The sequence below is a fragment of the Chroicocephalus ridibundus genome, chromosome 6 (genome assembly GCF_963924245.1).
Source record: "Chroicocephalus ridibundus chromosome 6, bChrRid1.1, whole genome shotgun sequence".
Taxonomy (NCBI): Eukaryota; Metazoa; Chordata; class Aves; order Charadriiformes; family Laridae; genus Chroicocephalus; species Chroicocephalus ridibundus.
In genome coordinates this window covers 72,928,971-72,951,172 of record NC_086289.1, presented here as the reverse complement: position 1 = coordinate 72,951,172, position 22,202 = coordinate 72,928,971, and the positions used below count along the sequence as shown (strand labels likewise).

The window sequence follows — 22,202 nt, the reverse complement described above, 5'->3', positions numbered from 1 at the left end:
TGTTCTTGTTGCATGAGAAAAAGAAAAGAAAATCTAAATATGCTGCTGATAATTAATATGCTATATATATAAAATAGTTTAAATAGCCTCAATGTTACACACCACTACTGTGATGCGTTCGCCTGTTTACACAATGCACTCGTCTGATTACCTCCACTGGTTTAGGGGCAGAATGGAAATTTTAAAAAAGGGACGGGCAGACTATAATGCTCTACTATAGACAGTAATATTCTAGAAAGCTGTCATTTCAATGCTTGTGCATGTCTTTTACAACTATTTTGACCATGATTGCAATTTCAAAAAGCACCTACAAGACAGATCCACAACAATCTTTGACTTCTTGATGCTGTATGAGACATTGAAATACAACCGGAAAGCTTCATCTGATGACACTTATTCTACTTGTTAGCACATTGTAGTCAACATTCGTAAGAAAGTGAAGTACAAATACCGAAAAAAATGATCACTCTGTAGAGCAAGCTTGTAAGTGTTCAGAGTAAGATAAATATGATTAAAACTATACCAAGAAATCCTCTGAGGTAGAGTAACGAAAACCTGTGGCTTTTAATTTATTTTATATTTAGAATAAAATCATTAAAGAGGAATAAAATGTTGGATCCTTACTTTCTCAGCAATTATTTCCTTCCAGCTTATGCATATTTTAATTTAAACATGTATGAACCTTTACTTAAAATACATAAAATCTGTACATTATTAATTGGCCTTTAAGGACATCATGAAGACTCCTAGTGGGACTGGTCTGCAGCACTGCAAAACCAGTCACAGAAAAGATGCATTTAACTCTCAGAAATTCTCCCGAGTTTTGGTTCTTCAGTATTATCACGGTAAAACGAAAGGTGTTCCTCATAGACACACACTTCATTGCAAGGACTATCTTCTCACTGGGGAAAACCAACTCCCACAAGAAATAATGTTTATTTAAAGGCATCGGGAACAAAGAATTTAGCATCATCTTAAAATTCTTCTGATATCCATCACAGTGCAGGTGATTCTCAAACACATCACTACAACCGCCAGGGATCACCATTAGCCCCTTAAAAATTCCCCCACAATGTACTCGGTGTTTTCTTACACAAAAGCACTGCATCTGGAAATTCCAAGACTAAACTTTTAGCCTGCGTGGAAAGAGAATGTTGTATTTTCACGAGCAAAAACCGTCTCTCAGATAAACTACATGACTTCAAAAGAATTGTCTTTGAAAGGGCATGTAAGTATCCTGCATGACAGAGAAGACCTTTTTCACCCAGGGGGGCAAAAGAAACCAAAAACTGTGACAACTACAATGCTTACAAAAGGTCAGACCAAACTGACGTTGCCTAAGACCCAGTTCTGATACTGTATTCGGATTTCTGCTGAACCACGGAAAATTCAGTTTCACTATGCAACACAAGGCACCATACTTAAAATTCCAGTCTTACCTTTCAAAAAAGTGTAAAATAATTTTGGCCTTTTAATGGTGACTTCTTAACAAAATTGGGAAACTAGCAAAATAGCAGTGGTTATAAAACAAAGCATGGAGAAAAATGTATGCCTGGTGTGAAATATTTAAACAGATTCATCTATGTTGTATTACTTTACATATTTAAATATGTTTTTATCTAGCTTACAACTACAAAACATGACACAAACATAAACCTGCATTGCTTGTTCAGGGCTATGGCTTCTGTTAAGCAGCATTTGCATGTTTTGAGATCATTATCTTATTTTTTAAAAAATATGACCATCAGTACAAGGTCTTCATAATAAATGGCACCTCCCAGGACTGAACCACATTTTAGATGCAAAGTTTACATCAAAGTTGCAATAAATACAAGAGCAAGGTAGTAAAAAATTATATAGTATAAATTTAATTTCCTTTACTGGACTTTTTCTTCATTTAACTTTAGCTACTGACAGTCTCTCTCTGATTCCTGATGCTTTTTATATGATACTGAATTACATTTATCCTTCCTATACCTGAATTGAAGTCATATGCCTCATTAACTCAGATATACTTGTTGCCAACACCCAGTGCAAACTGCTAGGAATTTTAATGGCTTTTTTAAGGGAGGTAAAAATCAAGCAGGTATGCTCCCATTTGATAAGAGAATTTCAGAGCAATCAAATATTTAGAGCTAAAACGACATAGCATAAATTACGTAAGTGGCAAGACTGCAACTGAAATGCCATCAGCAGTTCCACACACCTCAGTAAAAAAAGGTTTAACAAAAGTAATTAAGAAATTACAGAACACAGCTATGGTAGCTGTGTTTCTCCAACGTATCCACTTACCCCAGACTCCTATACTCATCAACCGGAGAAGTGCTGCATTAAAACTTCTCCCATATTTTTTCATCAGCACAGATAAAGGCTGGAGAGCTTCTCCAGCACCTCAGGTAAAGTAATTTTAAAGACTTATTTTCCATGACCTCAGGCTCAGCCTCAATATTCGGTGTACTACTTTTATTTATGGTAAAATTCAGAAAACAGTTCAAGATTGCATTACATTCTGACCAACACCCAGCAAAGAAAATACTACAGAGGGACCTGTCTTCACACCCAACTGTGAATACACTGAAAACATTGGGTGCTTTTTTCCTTCAGAGCTTATTTTTTTTAAATCTAGTTTTTAATCTAAACTATTTTTGAGCATGGAATGGTTGCATTTGTAATTAAAGGATGCAGTCAAACCGTTTTTTGATTATGTACAAAGTAGTACTTTCTTGGACTTAATGGTGTTCAAGCTTTTTCCTTCAGGTATTCAGTAGCAGGAGCACTGGTCAGCGTTAGCTGTCACGTACGTTACTGAGACACTGTGAAACCCGGGTTTAACAAAATGCAGATTGATCAGTTTTTAGTATCACTGATAAATTGGGACTTGATAAGAACTGCATGAATTCCTTAATGTTTTATGCTGTAGTAACAGTTGTTGCTAATATAAAACCCACTGCTTAAGCAGGTGAAAGGATTAGGATTTGACCAGACCTCCTTTTCAAATGGTTGATATTTTATACTCCATGGAAATAGCCGTGGCTTGTAAATAATTTTATATGCCTAAAGGCATTCTCATTCTAGAATACGGAAAGACAGAAAGACTGTGAACCCATTTCAGTGTAGTCTAACTCTGTGATGATCAGGTTCTGCCATGCTACTTATTTTGGAATGCACCACTCAAAACCTCCAAATGGATATTAAATAATTCATGCCAGTGAGATTACAGTCTTGCTTCTCCATACCCCACAGGAAGAAAAAGAACAGCAAAGTTACTTGTCCCTCTAAAGGGGACAAGCAGGTACGCTCACTCTATTATTTGAAGAGTTGTAATATATTTCAAGACCTCCTAAGTGTCCCAAACAGGACAGTCATTGTGAGGTTGGATGTCAAATGAAAACGCAGTAACATACTGTTCACTGGCCTTCAGTAGAGTTGTACAAAATGAAAAAAATCAGAAGAGAAAGCTTCTGCTACATACTTTCCACTAAAAGTGAATCAAGACTCACCTAGAAAAATAAACTATGAAAGCAAATTTATGGATTTTTTTAATGATCAAGACTAGCTCCATTAGTATGCGCAGTACCCACCCGGAGAAGCTGGGCCTCTCAGCCAGCCAGATGGCTCAAACCTCCCCATCGCTCTAACCTACTTTTTTAAAAAAAACCAAGAAAAGCAAAACCATGCACAGGGCAAAATTTGTATTTGCATGGCAGCACCTAATGTTAGAAGTTAGGCCCACAGTTAGTCGTAATACGGATACTTCACTTTGTAACTACTCTAATTTTTATTTCCCCAACCTATCAGCATTCACATGACACCCTTCCTCTTTCGGAACTACACAGTACTCATGATCTGTAGTATTTCTACCAAAAATGTTTTCTAGGACTCCTCCCCCCAAACACCACTTGTCGAAGTGCCAATGAGCTCCCCAAAGACATCCTTCTGAGCCTTACCGTAAAGCTGACCCAGAAAGACAGATGCATCTGTTCGTAAGTAGAAGTCAACCCACGACCCCTTCCCCACACAGTGGATTGTTTCACCGTGCTGAGATCTACAGTCTGCCACTTATAAACACAATATAATCTAAAGTGTGTCACCAGAAAAATAATTTTAAAAGTCCTTTATCTCTGTCACACACGTGAACATATTAAGTGCTACATATTCCGTACCCGTCCCCACACACTCCCAACATCCAATATCATGTCAACTCTCTTCCGGAACCCCAAAATCCTACTGGATGATACTGCACATCTCTAACAACACATATGGAGGCATGACAGACCCACCACAACGCGTCATGCAAGTAAGAGGGGACATATATACAAATAAACACGGCACAACAAGTGGAACAGTCAGGTTTTTAAAGTGGAGGAGAAATTTGCAGTCAAAATTCGTTTTGTTACTCTAGTCAAAGACCTAAGGAAGTTCAATTGTAATAGACACAAATGAAGAAACTTTTTTTGGAACAGAACACAGAAAATCACATGCAATACTTTGGAGGAACTCTGTTGCCACCATGGTAAATTATTGCAAATCTGCCCTCATGGCACCACACTGGAATAAGGCGAAAGTAATTTATTGCTGGCAAAGCTTTACCTTGCCCCGAAACCTCTGCTCTGACATTTAAACTTCCCAATAGCAACTATGCACAAACAAATCGCTCCCTCCCTAGTAACACACAAAAAATAGTTTTCATTCTTTGAAATGGAAAGTCACTCCTATTAGTCCACATAGAGCATGAAGGTCAATAAACTACCACCATATTTTTCATAAAAAACCCTCTTCTGGACTTCAGTGGGAGTCGAGCAAACGGACTATCAACAGCACTGGTACTTTAGATATCAAGTATCTGTATCGATATCCTTTATGTTTTACCATTCACATACTTTAAAGGAAGCAATTTTCTATCCAATAAATAATGGTGTTGACTAGTAGTGAATCTAGTGCTGCTGCCTGAAAAATATTGGTAGGAAAATCTCCATTCAATGGTGATTCTCCATTGACAGGTAAATAACTTTGAAGATCTATCAGTCAGCTTGTGTAAATTTGAAATCCCTGGGATTCACTACTATCCTAAACCACTGCTTCTCTTGTGACTTCCATGGAATACCATACAAGATGTTCCATAAAAGTCTGTGCCTTCATAAAATAAACATATCACGCCTTCAAAAGATTAAAAAAAGTTTCATGACAGAGATGTGTTCTGTGAAAAAATTCTGACTGGCATTAATTACCCTCCTTCTTCTAAATCCTGTTTAAATCAATTATCACTTTCCTTTATTTTATCTTGGTTTATTATCAAAATTAATCAATCTACAGTTACACAGGTCACTGCAATTCTCCTTTGTAATGCTGATTCAACTTTAGCACTCTTTTAGCTTCTGGAACAAGGAAGAAGAGATTAGAATGACTTGTTCTTGTCTGAGCATTTAAAAAAATGGTAAAATATTCATTATACAGCGACAGCTCCAATCCTAGACTTTTAAAGAAAAAAAAAAAAAAGAAAATGCTGATCTAGGGCTGGAATCAAAGATGAACCTTCATTTAAAAGGCAGGAAATATTACCGATTACTCACGTATCTTTCCTTAAACTGTACTTTTCCCTTAATCACCACGACATATGTAGCAATGTAACATTCATCAAGCCATTTATTTGTAATCGAGTATGCTGTTTCTCTAAGTATCTGCATGTTGACACAATATGGAAATACTAATAATTATCACCCATTATACTAACATTCGCCACATTCTCGAATGGCACCGGATGACTTACCCAGTTTGAAATTTTAGTACTTTATTTTCTCTGAGAATATTATTTATAAGGCTTTTTAAAGACTGTGATCAAAAATAGCAATGCAGATGAGTACTAGAGCTGTAAATTTCACTTCAAGTGCTTCATTTTAACACATTTGAGTGCAGCCTGATTGACTTATCAAAATACTGAAAAATAGGTTACAATTTGAGCCAACCGTGCTGAACTAAAAGGAGCTATGAAAAAAACCCACCCAACCTTTCTAATGTAGAGTTCAATATAGTGTACATTAGGGAGGCTAAGGACTTCTGTCTAAAAGCACTAAAGAAACTTTTACGTCAAGAATTATTTTCAACTGAGCTGCAGCACAGTAGATACTAATTGAGTTAAAAAAACCCTCTTCTTGTTCATCTGCATAGCGAACCTGAAAGCAATAGCACCTCAGCATTTCTTAGCCGTCTCCCTACTGGTATTTCATCCTCTTCCTCCTTTCTGCCAGCCCTGAGTCCTGCTGCCACTTTGGCCCTCATCTTTAGCATCAGCATAGCTTGGCAGCGCTTCACCTCCTGCCCCTAACGTAACCAGGGCTGACAGCTTCCGAAGGCAATGTGTGCTCCTCGGAGAACACGAGCGTGGACCACATACATTGCGAAAGTCTGTAGATTAAAAAAAAAAAAAAAAAACCAAAACCCAAAACAAACAAGAAAGAAGTCTAGCGAAGCCTTTGGACTAAGTTTTTGTTTGAAATCATAAATGATTGTAAAAAAGAGCGCTGAAGCACAATTTCAGACTCAGAGAGCTCAGCATTCACTGACGGCAGGGTGAATCCTTACTTAAGTGGTTATTATCAATTACCAATGATAAATTAAAAAAAAAAAAAAAGGAAAACTGAGTAATCTGAATTCAAACTTTTGAACTAACATCACCCTCTGTCAGGAAGGTACTGTAGAAAGTGCTCCAAAAAATTTGGAGACAGCTACCTGACCAAAGAAGGAAATAATTTATAAAAAAGAAGCAAACGCGATCCTAAAGCATTAGAAAGCTCACCCAATAAGGGATCAAAACCAAGTTTAATTCCACATTAACTAGCTTAAATCTGGAACGTTGGATACGTGCATGCTGCTTTCAGATCACCTACAGCTCAATAACAGATCTGATGCAGAAAAGATTTTGCAAACCATTTCAAACAACAAGTGAACTTGAGAAAATAAGGCTCAGCAGCAACACATGAACAGAACAGACTACATTCAGGAAGTGTCACTTAACATTAATTAGCCATTTACAGAATAAATCATATTACAACTTTTTAACATTACACCTCAATTCTGTATTAACCACTTACACGATGCAACTTAAACTGATCCCAACTGCTACTTCTTAAGCACGTCTGCGATTAAGGAGGGAACTTAATGCCAAGTGTTTTATGAGTACCCAAATGTAGAACAGAAAACCGCGAATTGATATTGCTTTCGCCATTTGCAATAAGATGTGTATTAAATTCCCTCTTTTGTACCTTTTTCAAGTTCTGTTCATCTCCCCACACTTCACTTTAGCAAAAAAGAGACCATTTTTGTTCTCCCCTACTCAGTCTATCTTGTCTCTTGGGATAGAATTTTCAAAGGCACAAAGGCCAATCGGAAAAGTATCTTCAACTGAAAGCCAAATAAGTTTAACAACTTTCTTTACCTGTATCTTTGAAAATCTCCTTCATGTTTGAAGTGCTGTATAATCAGACTCAGAAATCATACTAATTTGGAAGTACCAAATCATCATCAATACTAAATTATGCAAGCTATCCGTTTGTTTTAAAATTAAATACTCTGATGGAGGAGACCCAAGATAGCCTTAAAATGTTAATGCATGATGCAAAAGCAACGATCCAGAGGATGCTCTGGCTAATTAACAAGCTCTAGTCTCAGACCTGGAATGATAATACTGATGAAAACACTGACAAGGATTTAATGAAATTCTAAAAAAATCCTTGTTGGGCTTGTGCTCCATAGGAAACAGAGGGGGAAGGAACAAAACATACCCAGGGGAAAAAATCATAAAGATCTGAGTTCATACTGCTAGAAATGTTGATACAGGCAAACATTTTAAGGGTCAATGCAGGTAATCACCCCGGTATAGCTGCTATAGCTACCTCCTCAACTCAACCTCACCCTCAAACTTTTCTCCATTATCAGAACAAAGAGACTGAGCAAACCCCACGGATGCAAACGGAAAGCCCTTCTGCAGAATGAGAGAGAGATGCCCCAGAACTGCCAAACTAGCACCTAGGGAATAATATTTTTTAAATGATCTAAGGATACCCAAAAGGAAAACGGAGATTTATACGTGGGCGAGAATGAAAAACAATGTTTTACAAAAGAAATTCAGACGAAAAGCGAAGGCATTTGGATGAGATGTGCTGTTCTCAGATTAATTAAGCTCGGTTTATTAAAATGCCCTTGGTTCCAGGTTCACTCCCTAGTCAGCTACTTTGGTTTACAAAGACAGATTCCAAATACCCTTTACCCCGAAGCAGTAGGAAATCACTGGATAACCAATCAGAACAGTGTTTTTAAAGGCAATACAGCATATAACAAACAAAAGTGAAATACATTTTTTTTAATCTAATTAGATTCTCTGTAGAGTCACTGTGACTCTACCTACAGTTTTCTGCCATTTTAGCTCATTATAAAATATTCATTGACGTGCAATGCGCCTCAAGTGGTAACAGGGTTTAACAGACTTCACTTGCTTGTCTGCGACATATCTGTTAATTTCAAACACCGAATTTCATACTAACTGTCAAGAAGAAGTGTCATTTATCTGAAGATGATATTCAGTGTATAAAGTGTATAATTTTCTTTTGTGTATGATGACAACTTTTATTCAATACGTAAAAAGGTTGTTGCAAAAAAGAATAAAGATCAGCAGTGGAAGAAAGGGAAAAGAAGGATTAATCTTCAACTGTGATGACTTCAATAGATGAAAAAAAAAATCCAAACAGTACTGTGACAGAAGACAAGCAGAGATCAGCTGAGAAAGTTGTAGAATCTCGTAGATTAGAAGCTGAAACACAGCAGAGACGCATTTTTGCAGTAGGATGAGGAGCTGGATCAAGTGATTGCTTGAAGTCCTTACCAGTTTTGGTGTCGTATCATCAAAACTGCTTTAGATACTCATTTTTATGTACATTTTTATCTAATCACGCCTTACGTTTGAAATCTGTAAAATAAAATTCTCATTTCCTTTACAGAAAAAAAAAACCAATCCAGCAAACCAAGCAAACTACATCTTTGTGTTTCATTTACAACAACGATCCAGTAATTTACAGGGAGAAAAAGATTTTATGTGATTTTTTTCGCCCCCAATTCCCCGGAGTCCAAAGGAAGTATCTGCTGCAATATAATTGGTTCCAAAGCACCCTCGATTCTGAACATTCAGTTCCATTTTAGCTGCGCAGGCAACTGTTTTACAAGCTTGCTGGAAGATATTTTGTAAATAAGATTTATGATGCTTTTGTGGTGTTTGGAGTTAATTAAATATTTTGAGTGACAACTGCAAATAACTACTGCTACTTGTTTTAAATAAAAATGGAATCATTGCTCAAAGCTTGATAAGCAGACCAAGTGCAGCAAACAAAATGCAAGCAATAAAATGCACCACACAAGACAAGCTTTTTTAAAAAAATGAATCTAGGATCAAATAAGATGTTTTGTAATTAGCATGAAAGACAGAAATTTAAGAACATGATACTACTATGGAGTTCTTGTACACCAGCTACCATGACAGTCTTTTCTATATAATATTATATTATCTTTTGTTAATAAGTTATTATTTGGTAGACTACAGCTTTATAATTACAGAGTTGAAATGACCCTAAATAAGTTTTCCTCTCATCCTAGTGCCAGCTTGAAAGGATAAAATGACTTTAAGTATTTTTGTATTAATTTTTGTATGTTGCCAAGTAGACTAACTTTCAACCTCCTTAATTTTTTGACGTAAGTATGAAATAACAATGTGCTAAACTTACAGGATTTTAAAACGTATACTAGACGTTTTTCCATCTCCTGACAGAAACTTTCAAAGCTATTTGTGTAATTACTGAGATTTCCGAACAGATATTTATTAAATAACTATCGACGGTAGAAAACGTGGATAAACTGCAGATAACTTTTCCACAAATGTTTAGACATATATTTGGACTCCAGATGGCATTAACCCAAATTAGTACGCGATCTTGAAAATTGTAGTTAGCCAGAATGTAGCAAATCCCTTCCTTGACCGTCACAGACAATGGTAACGTATGAAACAGCAGAAAGACCAGATAAATCTCTATTAACACAAACCCAGGAGCTGTTTATTAATATTAATAATAAATATTGTTTGTCTTTTCCTTTCGCACACAGAATGCAACAATTTTCTAGGAGTGCTCAAAAGCCTATGGAAAATAAATCGATAGTAGTAAATTAGAACTTGAGATGCAGCTTTTTTTAAATCTTTACAGCCAAAATTAAACAGGATCATTCTCACGCTGGAGAGAAAAATAACATTTTAAAACGAAGCAGCAGCTACTTTCCAACTCGATCTTTTTGGGTGCTGTTTGTTTTTAGAAGATTCCCTTCTAATGCCAAATTTCCTGTTGAAGGTAGAACATTCAGGCTTCTTCAAGTAATCATACAATAATATCTCTAATCAAGAAGAGGGAGACATGATACAAAATTGAGAAGTCAGTATCTCTCCTAAAGGTTAGCAGGCTCCTCTTGAAAGAGTGCCTAAGCATTAAAGTCTTAAAATAGATGGCTACAAAAGGGGTTTTGAGATCCCCTTCAAGGCTCTGTCAAGAGACAAAGGTTTGAACTGCATGACCTTTTACCTGCCAAAAGAAAGCTTTTTGCAGAAACTTCAAGAAAACGATTTTCTGCATTTTTTCTTTTCCTGACATCACAGATTATGAGCTGTAAAAGTTTTCTCTGTTATATTCAGTGAAGTCACATCCTGTGTGCACCTCCAGAATTACGCTTCTTTGACTCATTAAAGGAAAATGCATCTCAACTACTTTACTGACTAAAATCTCATGAATAATTTGGAAAATACAGAGATTTTTCACATATATTTGATTGCCTTGAAATTGCTTTTGACATTTACCGGTAATTCAAATTTCCAGTTTATGAAGTGTCCCGATAACCTCCATTCTTGCCCTGTTTAGTAGTTTTTCACACTGGACAAGACACCGCCAGCAGAATATTCTGGTGGTGAAGTTAACAGATGAATAGGGTATGAGAAATGAATAACCCCTAGAATAGTTGAAGTTGACGCTTGTGATTATTCAAGCTATGACACCGTTAAATGGATATGGAATGCTTTTCCCCCTTACTCCACAATTTTGAATCACTATATACCATTGCCTTTTTATTTTGCACACATAGTTTAGCAATCACAAACTTTTGGACCTGAAGAATTCATCAAAGGCTTCTACTAAGTTCATGAAAACAAAGATGTCTAAACTTAAAGTTTATGAATTTTTTTTTTTCCTTCGGATGACTGACACTGAACTGGCTAGGCATTTGTGGTTTTTTTCTTTTGGCTTTTATTTCTTCCCAGATTTGGATTTTGGAACTATTTGTGAACTATTATATAAATATGCCTATAGAATAGACACAGCAATTCGATTAATAGCCTTAAAAGAATCAGGGTTTCACATATAAGAAACATAACTGCACCAACACTGAAATTAAAGGGACACTTTGGGTGACAAATATACCAGGTTAAGATGTAACATCCCTGCGTACTAAAAGACAGGCATGTAAACAAAACATAGCAATCAACATAATGTTAAGGTGATTTCTAAACCATTCAAATTATAACTTTGTTATGTAAGTCTATTTTTAATATGATTCTATCTAAGTGAACAATCAAGCACTAAACGAAGCCAGCTTCTTACGAGTTCAGAAAGTCACGGCTGCTGAACTGCCACGTGTGCTGCAGTGAGATCTGCTGAGCACGTCTGGCTGCCCCTGCAGGACATGCAGGTGAGCCCGAACACCAATGCACGCAGGGAAGTGCCCTGTGCATGCAGGACGAGGGCTCACGTTGGAAGAGAACTTCCAAACTCAAAAATCTATCAGCGTGAGCAGGAATTCCATACTGTTTACTACGCCCATTTCCCAGTGGGGTCAGGTCAATGCTTTCACATCAGTTACTGGCTTAGTGTTCTACAGATATATTTTAACTCTTCCTGGGAGAAATAGCCTAATAAAAAAAAAAAAAAAAAAAAACAAACCCAAACCAAAACCCAACCTTGCCAGGTTTCTACAAATCCCATTCCTCTCTATATGTGATGTGGTCAGGACCATATGAAACAGCATACAATTTTACAATAGAATATACTGGTAAATCATTTTAAGTCACAGCGCTTCCTAACATAAACATCTTCATGTTTGTCTAAAGAATAATCAGAGCTAGAAAAAATACTGAGACAGAGCAAGTAATGGTGTGTCAAAGAGCACTTTAAAGCTTTTCATGCTCAGAATATGAGGGTAGCACACTAAGAAAGGTCATATCTTACTACCCAAAACCCAAGTATCGAATACTTTTGGGTCAGGTTGAGTACCTATCACATTACTTAAAATATTTCACCTTTTTTATTATATGGCAAATAAATGGTCTGCTTTTCATTATGCAGATGCGTTTTTGCACTGATCTGCAAACTAGAAAGTCTGTTGTGCTGCAAAAATTTTGATTATTTATCTGTCACATGCAAAAGGAACAAGTGGCTGGCATTGTTATGAACCAAACAACATAACATATTCTTAATTCCCATTTCATTTTACACTAATGTCTTGTAGATTCTGATTTAAAGATGCTTTCCTCTTTTCTGATTATTTCACTATACATTTCATTTTGGGATGTGTATTTCTTTTCTGTGTACTGTTTGTGTTGTATAGCGTATAGCTATTAAGTCAATTTTATTCAACAACATAGTTAATAATTACTAGAAAAAAAGCAGTGACAGAAACTTTTCAATGATTCGTGTTATGCAGAAAATTCAAAATATCCAGAGCTGTCAATCTATCATCTTTAAAAAGAACTTGAAGTTTACTTTTAAACTCTCTACATGAAAGGTTTTCTATCACTATGAAAATGTCTTTCTACCATCACAAAGAAGTCAGATCTGAAGGGAAATAACTAGGAGCAATAAGATGAAATTAAGCAAAGGCATATTTAGACAGAACTGAAGTCAACTTTTCTAGATACTTTTCTAATATCCAGTAGTCTGGATAAAGTCTTTGGAAGGAAAAAACAATGCCATTACACTGAACAGCTTATTACCTTAGACAGTTTTAATTAGATTGAACAATAGAAGCCTAGAACCAAAATCCATTCTACAGAAGGTAAGGAATTACCGAAATCTCACATACTCCAGCACTACACTTAAAGATAATAAAATGTCCAGATTTCTTCAATTTTATCTACAATGGCTAACAAAGTTGACATTTACATTTCAAAACACCAACAAAAAAAACCCTGTTGAAATTATACGTCATTTATGCTTTTAACGGAAGAACTTAATACCTTAATTTCATAAAGGCAGGGAAGGACATGGAAGCAGACAGCTTGACTCATTAGCAACAAAGGACTTTTGGCAGATCTTCGATAAGCTCACAACATAAAAACTAGTTGACTTGCATTCTTCCTTGCTAACAAACTTTTTTTCCCCATGGTTAACAGCAATTGTATTTTCATAACAGCAAAATGTATGAGTAGGTTTAAATGATTATCCATTGTCTGAACCAGAATTTATCTATTAGAAGAGTGAAAAAATACGCAACAATGGACAAAGCAACGTTTTATCAAAATAAAAGCATTGTTAGCAGATGCAAAGTACCTGCTGCAACTCCAAAATCAAATCCACCATTAAATGGAACTTTGCTTCTCACACTGGAGAAGCATCATCTTAATGAATTTAATAGAGCTGTCAGTGAAGCGTTGTCTCTATTAACAGCATACTTTTAACGCGGTTATGAATTCCTGAGACAGGAGTTCACAGCGTAAACTTCTGATTCTCAAGAGACTCTTTTCGTTTTTAACACAAGTATAAAAAGTAACACCAGCAAGCAATTATAACACTAAAAGCAGTTAATAGGTAAAGATTGAAAATTCATGCGCAAGTTGTAACCTTCTGTTATATAGCATACAACAAGCAATTCAAATAATATGTTAATGCTTCTTTCTTCTTTACAACCTGCTGATATATAAAGCTTGCAGATCCACTATTAAATGCTGAAGGTAAAACAAAATATATGAGAAAACACATAGAAGTTGGAAGAAAAGAATCAATGTTGACATTCATGTCAGATTTTTTAAAAATAAATAAATAAATAATAATAATGACAAGCATCTGTACAGAAGTTTATCTTTGGTCTACTTCAAGAAGAAAAAATAAGTTTTCTGTCAATAATACCACCTTTAAATGTAAAGATGTCCTACGCCATTTACTCCATTAATAGAAAGAAATACTGATAAATAGCACGGAACAATAATTGGTACAGTCATTTTTAATTTCTGATCTAGAAAGTGCTCAACTCATTGTCTGACAGCTTTAAATGGCTCTTTTCCGTAGGAGAAAGGAGCAGCAAGTTTTCTCAGGTTCAGCAGTAACAGCGGACCTGGACTCTGATCAGCGGCGGTCATACAATCAGTTAAAAGAAACAGCAATTTATTTATGTTTCATAATAACTTTTTTACTTATGAAATGTTAATTACAGAAAAAATCATTAATGGCTTTATTTACAGAGAATGAATGCCAGCATCAAACGAACCCAATTTACCAATGACACTGCCAACAAATAGCGATTCACTAACTGAGCAAGCGAATTAACAATCATTTTCCTTACAAAATAATAGTAGGGAAAAATATAACTTGGCAGTATTTCCCTCTTGTTAATGTGGACACTAATTAACATAGTTATATAAAAAAAGATTTGAATTAAATATGTCAAGGTCTCAGAGTTGTTTGAATTCCTCTTTGCTTGATTAATCCAAATATTTAAATAAGCTTCTTCATGTAATTTGGTGTTTCAAGCAGAATCCCACTGAATCCCACTGACAGGCACATAAAATTATTATTTGCAGATCGCTTATGTAGCTCCCTTTTGAAACCTGCAACTAAAATAAAGATGTAATCCCTTTCCATAAAACATCTTTGAGAAGTCATGGTCTCTCTCAGTTAGCCAGGCACTTTTCCTATTCTCTAACTGACCACCAATCTCACACAACAGACAACTCATCAGGTCTGTGATTTTTCTTTGTATTGGTAAGTCCAGAATTTTCACAAAAACTACATTTCAGCTAAAACTTCTTCCCTACTTTTCCTACAGTTTCCTGAAATTAAGAAAAAAAAAAAAAGTGTTTTGGAAGATGCAGTGATTAGCAAGTATCCAAAATTTTATTTTAGGAACGTGACATTTTTGCAGTACAGAAAGTAAACGATGGCATGCCTTTGCCTAGCTTAGTTTGCCATTTCCCCACACTTCTTTTTAAGCTGCGCTCCCTGGCGCGTTCAGGGCGTGCTCTGCATTTAGCGTGATTTTTACTTTTCTTTCGCGGGACAAACTACAGTTTTTCATTCATTTCCCTAGAATCCTAACACTTAACCTGCGTAGGCATTTGTAACAAGTATTAATTCTCCCTAGGAAAACATTCTTCCTCTGTTTTACTGAGACGGAGTGCCCACAGTTTTAGCACAACAGCGAGCATTCAACAAAACATCTGTCCTTGGTGCAAATGGTGAGCAGATCTTGGCCTCCTCCTCCTCAGAACAGTGTTGTAACATGATTTAGGAACAGGAAAAAAAGAATGCAAGTCAGTCTCTTTTTTTTTGTGAATTTAAAAAAAAAGGAAGTATGAGTTTTACCACTGAATCCAAATGTACAAAGCAGTATCTTCCATGTATCCACAAACTATGGAAAGCTTCCACCTAACTAAACACGGCTGATTATTTTCTCTTCTCATTTTAAAATGGATTGGTATTATTAATTCTAAATTATTGTTTCACCTTATTTTCTGAACAAACCTATGTTCAGAGAATTATTCTTCCAAATGAAAACGATCCTTTTCTCTCAATGGACTTTTTAAGCACTTTGCCACCTGCGCCCGTTAACAAGAATCTCATGGGAATGGACTCAATTTCTTCAAGATGAGGTAAGCCCCAAAAAGACACATTTCACACCACTTGCACTACCATAATTTTGCGGTAATCTATAATTAAATTGTCTTCTTGACAAGTGCTGCAAGTAATATCAATATTCTTTATAAGTTGATCAGTCTTCCAGAGAAAATCTCCTAGACACACGGCAAATTGTGAGAACCTGTGGGAACAACTGAAGACGCGTGCTGGGCTGTTCCATCACTGTCAATATACTCAACAGAAATTCAGAAATCTAGCCAGCATGTGGATGCAATAGTTCCTACAAATCTTTTTAACATCACAAACTGTACGACAGTTGCATTAATTACAAATAACATTATCTTACAAAATAAAAAAAGTATACAGATGACCTCGCATGCATTTTGTGTTTTTCTTTTTATATGGGGCTTCAGGGTAAAGACGCAGAATGGATGCAATCTCATTATTAAAGCGTTAGCTATTACAGAATCAGAGGTGAGAGAGAGGGTGTTTATTGGAAGAAAAAAAATGAAGTTCTAGTCATGTTTTACTGACTGATTAATTAACTGGTGCAAGGAAGGACTGCTGAGAGAGGCTGGGTCTGTACCACTGGATAGGATACAATTGCTATTACAACAAAGACTGACAAAATATTACACCAAACCCAACTGCACCACAGAAATCGGGTGAAGCGAAAAAGAGATTTCCTTTGCTTTCTTTCCAAAACAGAGGGTATGACTGCACCACTCTTACTAATACGGTGTTTATCAGAGTAAGAGTCAAATCTTAATAAAGTGGTAACTAGATAATAAAGAAAGTGTCTGCTGCACACTTCCAGACACTTTACTGTTTTCAGACTGCAGCCATGGACCATATTGTGAAGTCAAAGAAACAACATGAGAAAAACCCAACATCTCAAGGACTTAACGTAATAATTTTTCTCTTTTAAATGGCAAATACCTGTTTTCATGGAGATCAGACTGCGAACTCCATAGGTTAGCAAAAGGCTAGCAACCTATCAGAACAGTATTTTTTGCAAATACAGTAGCTAAAACTTCTAAAACAATTCTAATTGACATATCCATAACAGCTGTAGACTCATATATATAACATTATAAATAATTTTCCACAAATTAAAGCCTTTTTTTCCCCTGAAAAGAACTGATTTTGCATTGCATTTTCCACAATACTTACACAGAATAAACCAGATCCTTTCTGTGAGGAAATTACCACCTAATCACTGGACAGCAGAAGTGGTTAAAACATCACTAAGGAGCAATTTGCCTGGTATCTTTTACTAACAGTGGGACAACTGCCAAGACAGATCAGTCTTAAAATCCACTCAATTCAAGATGCTACTCAGAGCAGTGGTTAGTACCAAATGCTTCAGAGGCAAGTCAAAGAAACACCAGAATAACTTAATGAGTATTAGGCTTGGTATATTTATGGGAAAAAACCCATCTAAAATGCACACTTTATGAAATTCAAATTGAACTCCACTGAACTCCATGATAAAAACTCCATCATTTAGTATGCACCTTGTATTATTTTCAATTAATTTTAAATATTAATAGATTCAGCAACCCGAGAAACAGCAATAAGGTCATTAGTTTAAAGTCTCTGTGCACTCACACCATCACAGCTACAGAGTGTTCTGCTTCAGACTAGTTCCAAAGACGCAGCTGAGCACTGACCCTGCCATACTTACTCTAGACAGTATTTATTATAGTTAGAGTAATACTCTCCCTGTGTGTCACGGTACATCTGGTAAATATACGGTTTTAAATGCAAATTGAGAAACAGTCTGGAAAAATCAGATTAGGAAGAGAAAAATGTGCTTTGTGCTAAAGAATAAAAAATACGTTACTTTAAAGCTGCCAAAAGGTGAAAAAGCTGTAGGGCATGCAAGTGTGGTGAGACTTGGTGTGCTGAGCTGTTGAAGTAAGTTACCCTTTCCAACCTCCTAACACAAATTGTAATTTTTATAATAAAATTAACCTGCATACTTATGAAAAACAGTTCGTGTGTATTTGAGAGGTTAAAATGCTTAAACAAAACAACCTCCACCTATAGTTCAAGGCCAGGCTGGATGAGGCTTTGAGCAGCCTGGTCTAGTAGGAGATGTTGGAACTAGATGATCTTTAAGGTACCTTCCAACCCAAACCATTCTATGATTCTATGATTCTATAGTTATCTAAAACCAACCGGCATGGAGGGGGCTAACCATGTAGCCTCATAAACCACACGCGAAAGAAAGTATTTTAATTTCTAACCTCTGCTGCCAGTTGCTGAAGAGAAGGGGATGCAACAGGGTGTAACGTTGAGTTGCCTCTGACCGGATTATGGAGGCTAACGTAAGCCACAACATTTCTTTGAAGAACTCTCTTGAGATCCTACAACACAAGCAGAGCGATGGTTATTACTATGCATCGTTATAATTAAGACTTATTTTGTTCTTTCAGTTCCTTCCAGGGAAAAACTGCACCCTACGTTTTTGTCCTCTGTGAATCCCTAAGTATTACTTAACTACTACTTCTTACAATATGCTGTTATGAACTGCAAAGGACATCTTAGCATTATTTCTCTATATAGCAGAAGTTATAATTCCATTTCACACATCATCTCACCAAAAATGCAAACAGGCCTAGGAGGAATTAAAAAAGACTACACTTGTAAGGCCCAAAACGAAGACATTACATACTGTGAAACAACGTGAAGGCCGTTTAAGCTTATGCCTGACAGAAGACAAACTTTAAAAGCAATGATTATCAACAGTTAAATGTACTCCAATTTTTAGAGACCAAATTCAGGTTTGAGTTGTGTAACTTGTATTTTCATTCTATTATGTTTTAGACTACAAAAACAGTATGTACGAACTGTTTTCAATTATTATCTCTTTTTAAAAAAGATCCCCTTTGCCTTCTCAGTAATAAGTTACTCTTTGCATTGCATGAAGTGGCTCTTTATATTGAACAGAAGGGGTGGAACGCAATTACATCTGATGTAAAGCTGACTTGAAGTGGAACTAAACAAATTTTGCTTCCAGCCCGGATCTTTTCAATTTGATTTTTTCACCCCATCTTGTTTTTGAAGAATAATCATGTTGGAAGTATGAAACTTCAATGAGAGCTAGCCGCTCCTCATGCATGATAAAAAACAATTAACTCTTCATTTTATCTAATGTTTTAACTCAGCAGCCCTGAACCTCTGCTAGCTATTCCTTTAATTTATCGGCTGAAGTCTACTGTAATCATATATGATCAACAATACCCCGATGAAGTATTTTATTTCAATAAGATGATTTCTATTCTGTTGAAAACAAGAGCCCAAGGAATTGTCTGTGTCAGATTGCATCTAAGTCCTTAACACAAATACATGAAAAGCGAATCAGCACTAGCCACTGAGACACTGAAAGGTTTATGTCATTAACGTAAACTATAGTTTACGTTACAGTTCTCTTCATTCAGTATGCTCTTGATTCAGTTCTCCGCATGCTAAGCCTATCAATTAAAAATTAGTAACTCTTGAATCCCTAAGAAGAAGAAAATGCTGTCTAAGCTGCTCCTGGGCCTAGGTCTTTTTTGATGTTTCCCCTCGTAAGCCCCCCAAACCCTGGCAATGCCCTCTTTTACAGTCCTCTGCTGAATTAGGGAGGGGAATCGGCTCACAAAGTGCTGTATATGCAACCTTCACAGCTATGGGAACAACGTGCCGTCTTATCATCAGACATGCTCTGTTCCACAGAACTGCCTCTATAGATATTTTCACTGCATTTGCTATGGAGTACATGAATGTACACAGACAGATGTCACGGACCACTTAATGAACCATAAATTTCTGTGTGGTAATTTCACACTGTTTTCATGCGTTCAACAGCAGTAAACATTGTTGCAACGAGTCCTTCTAAAATTATTTTACCTCTGCCCATTCATATGAACCAATGTTCCCAAACGATGTTCCTCCCCATGAGCAGAAAACAATGGTGCGGTCAGGTCTCCAGCCTCTCTTCACCTTCAACATCAAGGCTTGTATAAATGCTGTGATGATCGCAGTGCTGCTAGCCCATTCTTGTCCACCGTAAGTATTCAAACTGTTGTGATGGCTACCAATGACGATGTATCGGTCTGAAATGTGGAAAAAAAACCCCCAAAACAAACAGACAGAAAAATCTTATTTCTTCTGGATACTAGCATCAAAAGAATTTTCAAAAACCTAAAAGATGAGCTGTATTAGTAGTCTGCAATGTCATTAATACAACACAATGCTGTCAACAAAAATGATCATGTGCAAGACAATCACACAATATAAATACATAAAACTGTGACTCCTACTTAAAAATAAACTACTAAGTAAATATGTGTACATACTTTCCTAATTTAATCCCTCTGCCCTTGCCTTCATTGTTTGCTTATTACTCTCCCTTCTTGTAAGTCTAAAATATACCATTTTTAAATCCAGGACTTGGTCACACAGATAATCTAATAAAATTCCATGCTCACATTAGAGTGTTATGAAAAAACACAAATTAATAACCAGGAAACTCTATCTTGAATACATATTAGCGTTCAAAAAAAGAAAACAAAAGGTGTGGTAGTACAATGAGAAACATAGAGAAAATACACAAAGTATTAGTACTCCCTCACCTGGAAGACTGTGTTCAGTGCTCCCCACCCTATCTCAAAAAAGACATTGCAGAAACAGCAGTTGAGAAGCTGGTAACCAGAAGGGTTATATATCGGGACTTAGACTTCCATGTAAGGAGACACTGAAAAGACCTGGATTGCAGGTTTAGAGAGGAAACATGACAGAGGAATAGAGATAATGAATGATACAGAAACGGTAAGTCAGACCTAGCAACTTTGATGAGGGCGGAAGAAAATATTTCATAAAATGAAAAGCAAGAAGTTTCAACCTGAAATAAAGAACATGGCTACGGTTATCCAGAAAAAAACCCACATTTTTTTTCAGAGAAATTAAACGAAATCTTCATCTCTCGAGTCATAAGATATAATCTAAATACTAACTCAAAAGTGTAAAGAACCTTATTTTATTCCAAAAGGATGCTGTGGCATGAGACAACATGAATGACTAGTGTGACTGATGCATGTCGAGAAGTCTAAGCAGAGTTATGCTGAATGACTTATTAAACTATTAGACCTTCTGCGTGAGACGAATTCACAACCGACGCCCGTGAATGACTGCTTACCGGTTGTGTTCTGCTATTTAGTAAAGGCTCTTCCTGGTCCAGATCTAGACTTTTAAAGGTGTTCTTTCCATATTTCAGGATACCGATAGAGAGCAGAAGAGCAGTTATCAAGTGATGCCAGATCCACAACAACCTCTTGGGGTCATTTTGGGTTCCAAAAAGTGCAAAAAGTTTTGGTTTTCTGACAGTATTGTTTCTTTATCCAAGGGGATTCATTCTTCACTGTTATCAGTACACTGGAATGTAGCAACACATAGGTGGCAAAATGCCCGCGTCCTATGTTGCTTATAAAATTAATATCTACTCCTCAGCAATTTTTGTAGTGACTGCTGCCTAGAAACAATTTTAACTGAACACCAACAATTTTAACTGAACACCCACGTACTTTGATTATCAAACTGGACTTTTACCAGTTTTGTTCAACAAAGTACGTGGCAATGTTGTTTCATAAGGAATCAAAAATGTTTTACAAAAGGGAATCTGTTACGTACCTATAAAACAACATTTCAGTCAACTGCTTGGGGTTTGTATGGGTTTGTAAAGGAACATTAATTTCTAAAAGTAGATATAAAAAATGTAAATTTAAGTGTACATAATGATTTAATGTAACAAAATGCAACCTAAATCATATAATTTCGCAACTTGTGTGCCACATCGTGAGATGTTTAATTATAGATTGCACTGACAGTGAAAAATTGTAGGATCTTCAACTCAGTGTCAGGAATTAGGAACAGAAACGAATGGCCTTACAGGCTTCTAGGTCGCCACGTGAAGTGCCACTAACACAGGGTGATCCGACAGGATCGGTGCTTGCCCGTATTATAATCTCTGCTCAGCCTGTGAACAGCGTATGTGAAGGGGAGCGGAAAGAGACCTTACGTAAAATTGTATAGGACATTTTGATCATTTTGATGGAGGAGAAAGCTACCAGCAGCAACTTACTGTAGGAGATGCCAGCTGAATGAACAGGGGTAAAACATAACAGCTGGTGCCTCCTGTGAAATTCTTCATCTTTGCACATCTCTCCCTCTCGAATAGAGGCAACACCCTGAAGCAAATGACTACAGGAAAAGCACAGGAGAAAGGATGGTCAT

The 22,202-nt window shown here is 36.4% G+C and overlaps 1 protein-coding gene across 4 annotated transcripts in view; it reads right to left on the bottom strand.

Annotated features, from left to right (window-relative positions):
• Positions 1-22,202, bottom strand: part of NAALADL2 (N-acetylated alpha-linked acidic dipeptidase like 2) — a 477,589-nt gene that overhangs the window by 92,024 nt on the left and 363,363 nt on the right. For 3 of the 4 annotated variants that reach the window (XM_063339333.1, XM_063339332.1, XM_063339330.1), the window contains 2 exons: positions 19,821-20,026; positions 18,176-18,295 (listed from right to left, as the gene is read on the bottom strand). In XM_063339333.1, the coding sequence (XP_063195403.1) occupies positions 18,176-18,295; positions 19,821-20,026 (326 nt within the window). The remainder of the gene's footprint in view (positions 1-18,175; positions 18,296-19,820; positions 20,027-22,202) is intronic. The other variant, XM_063339334.1, reaches the window with a different exon arrangement.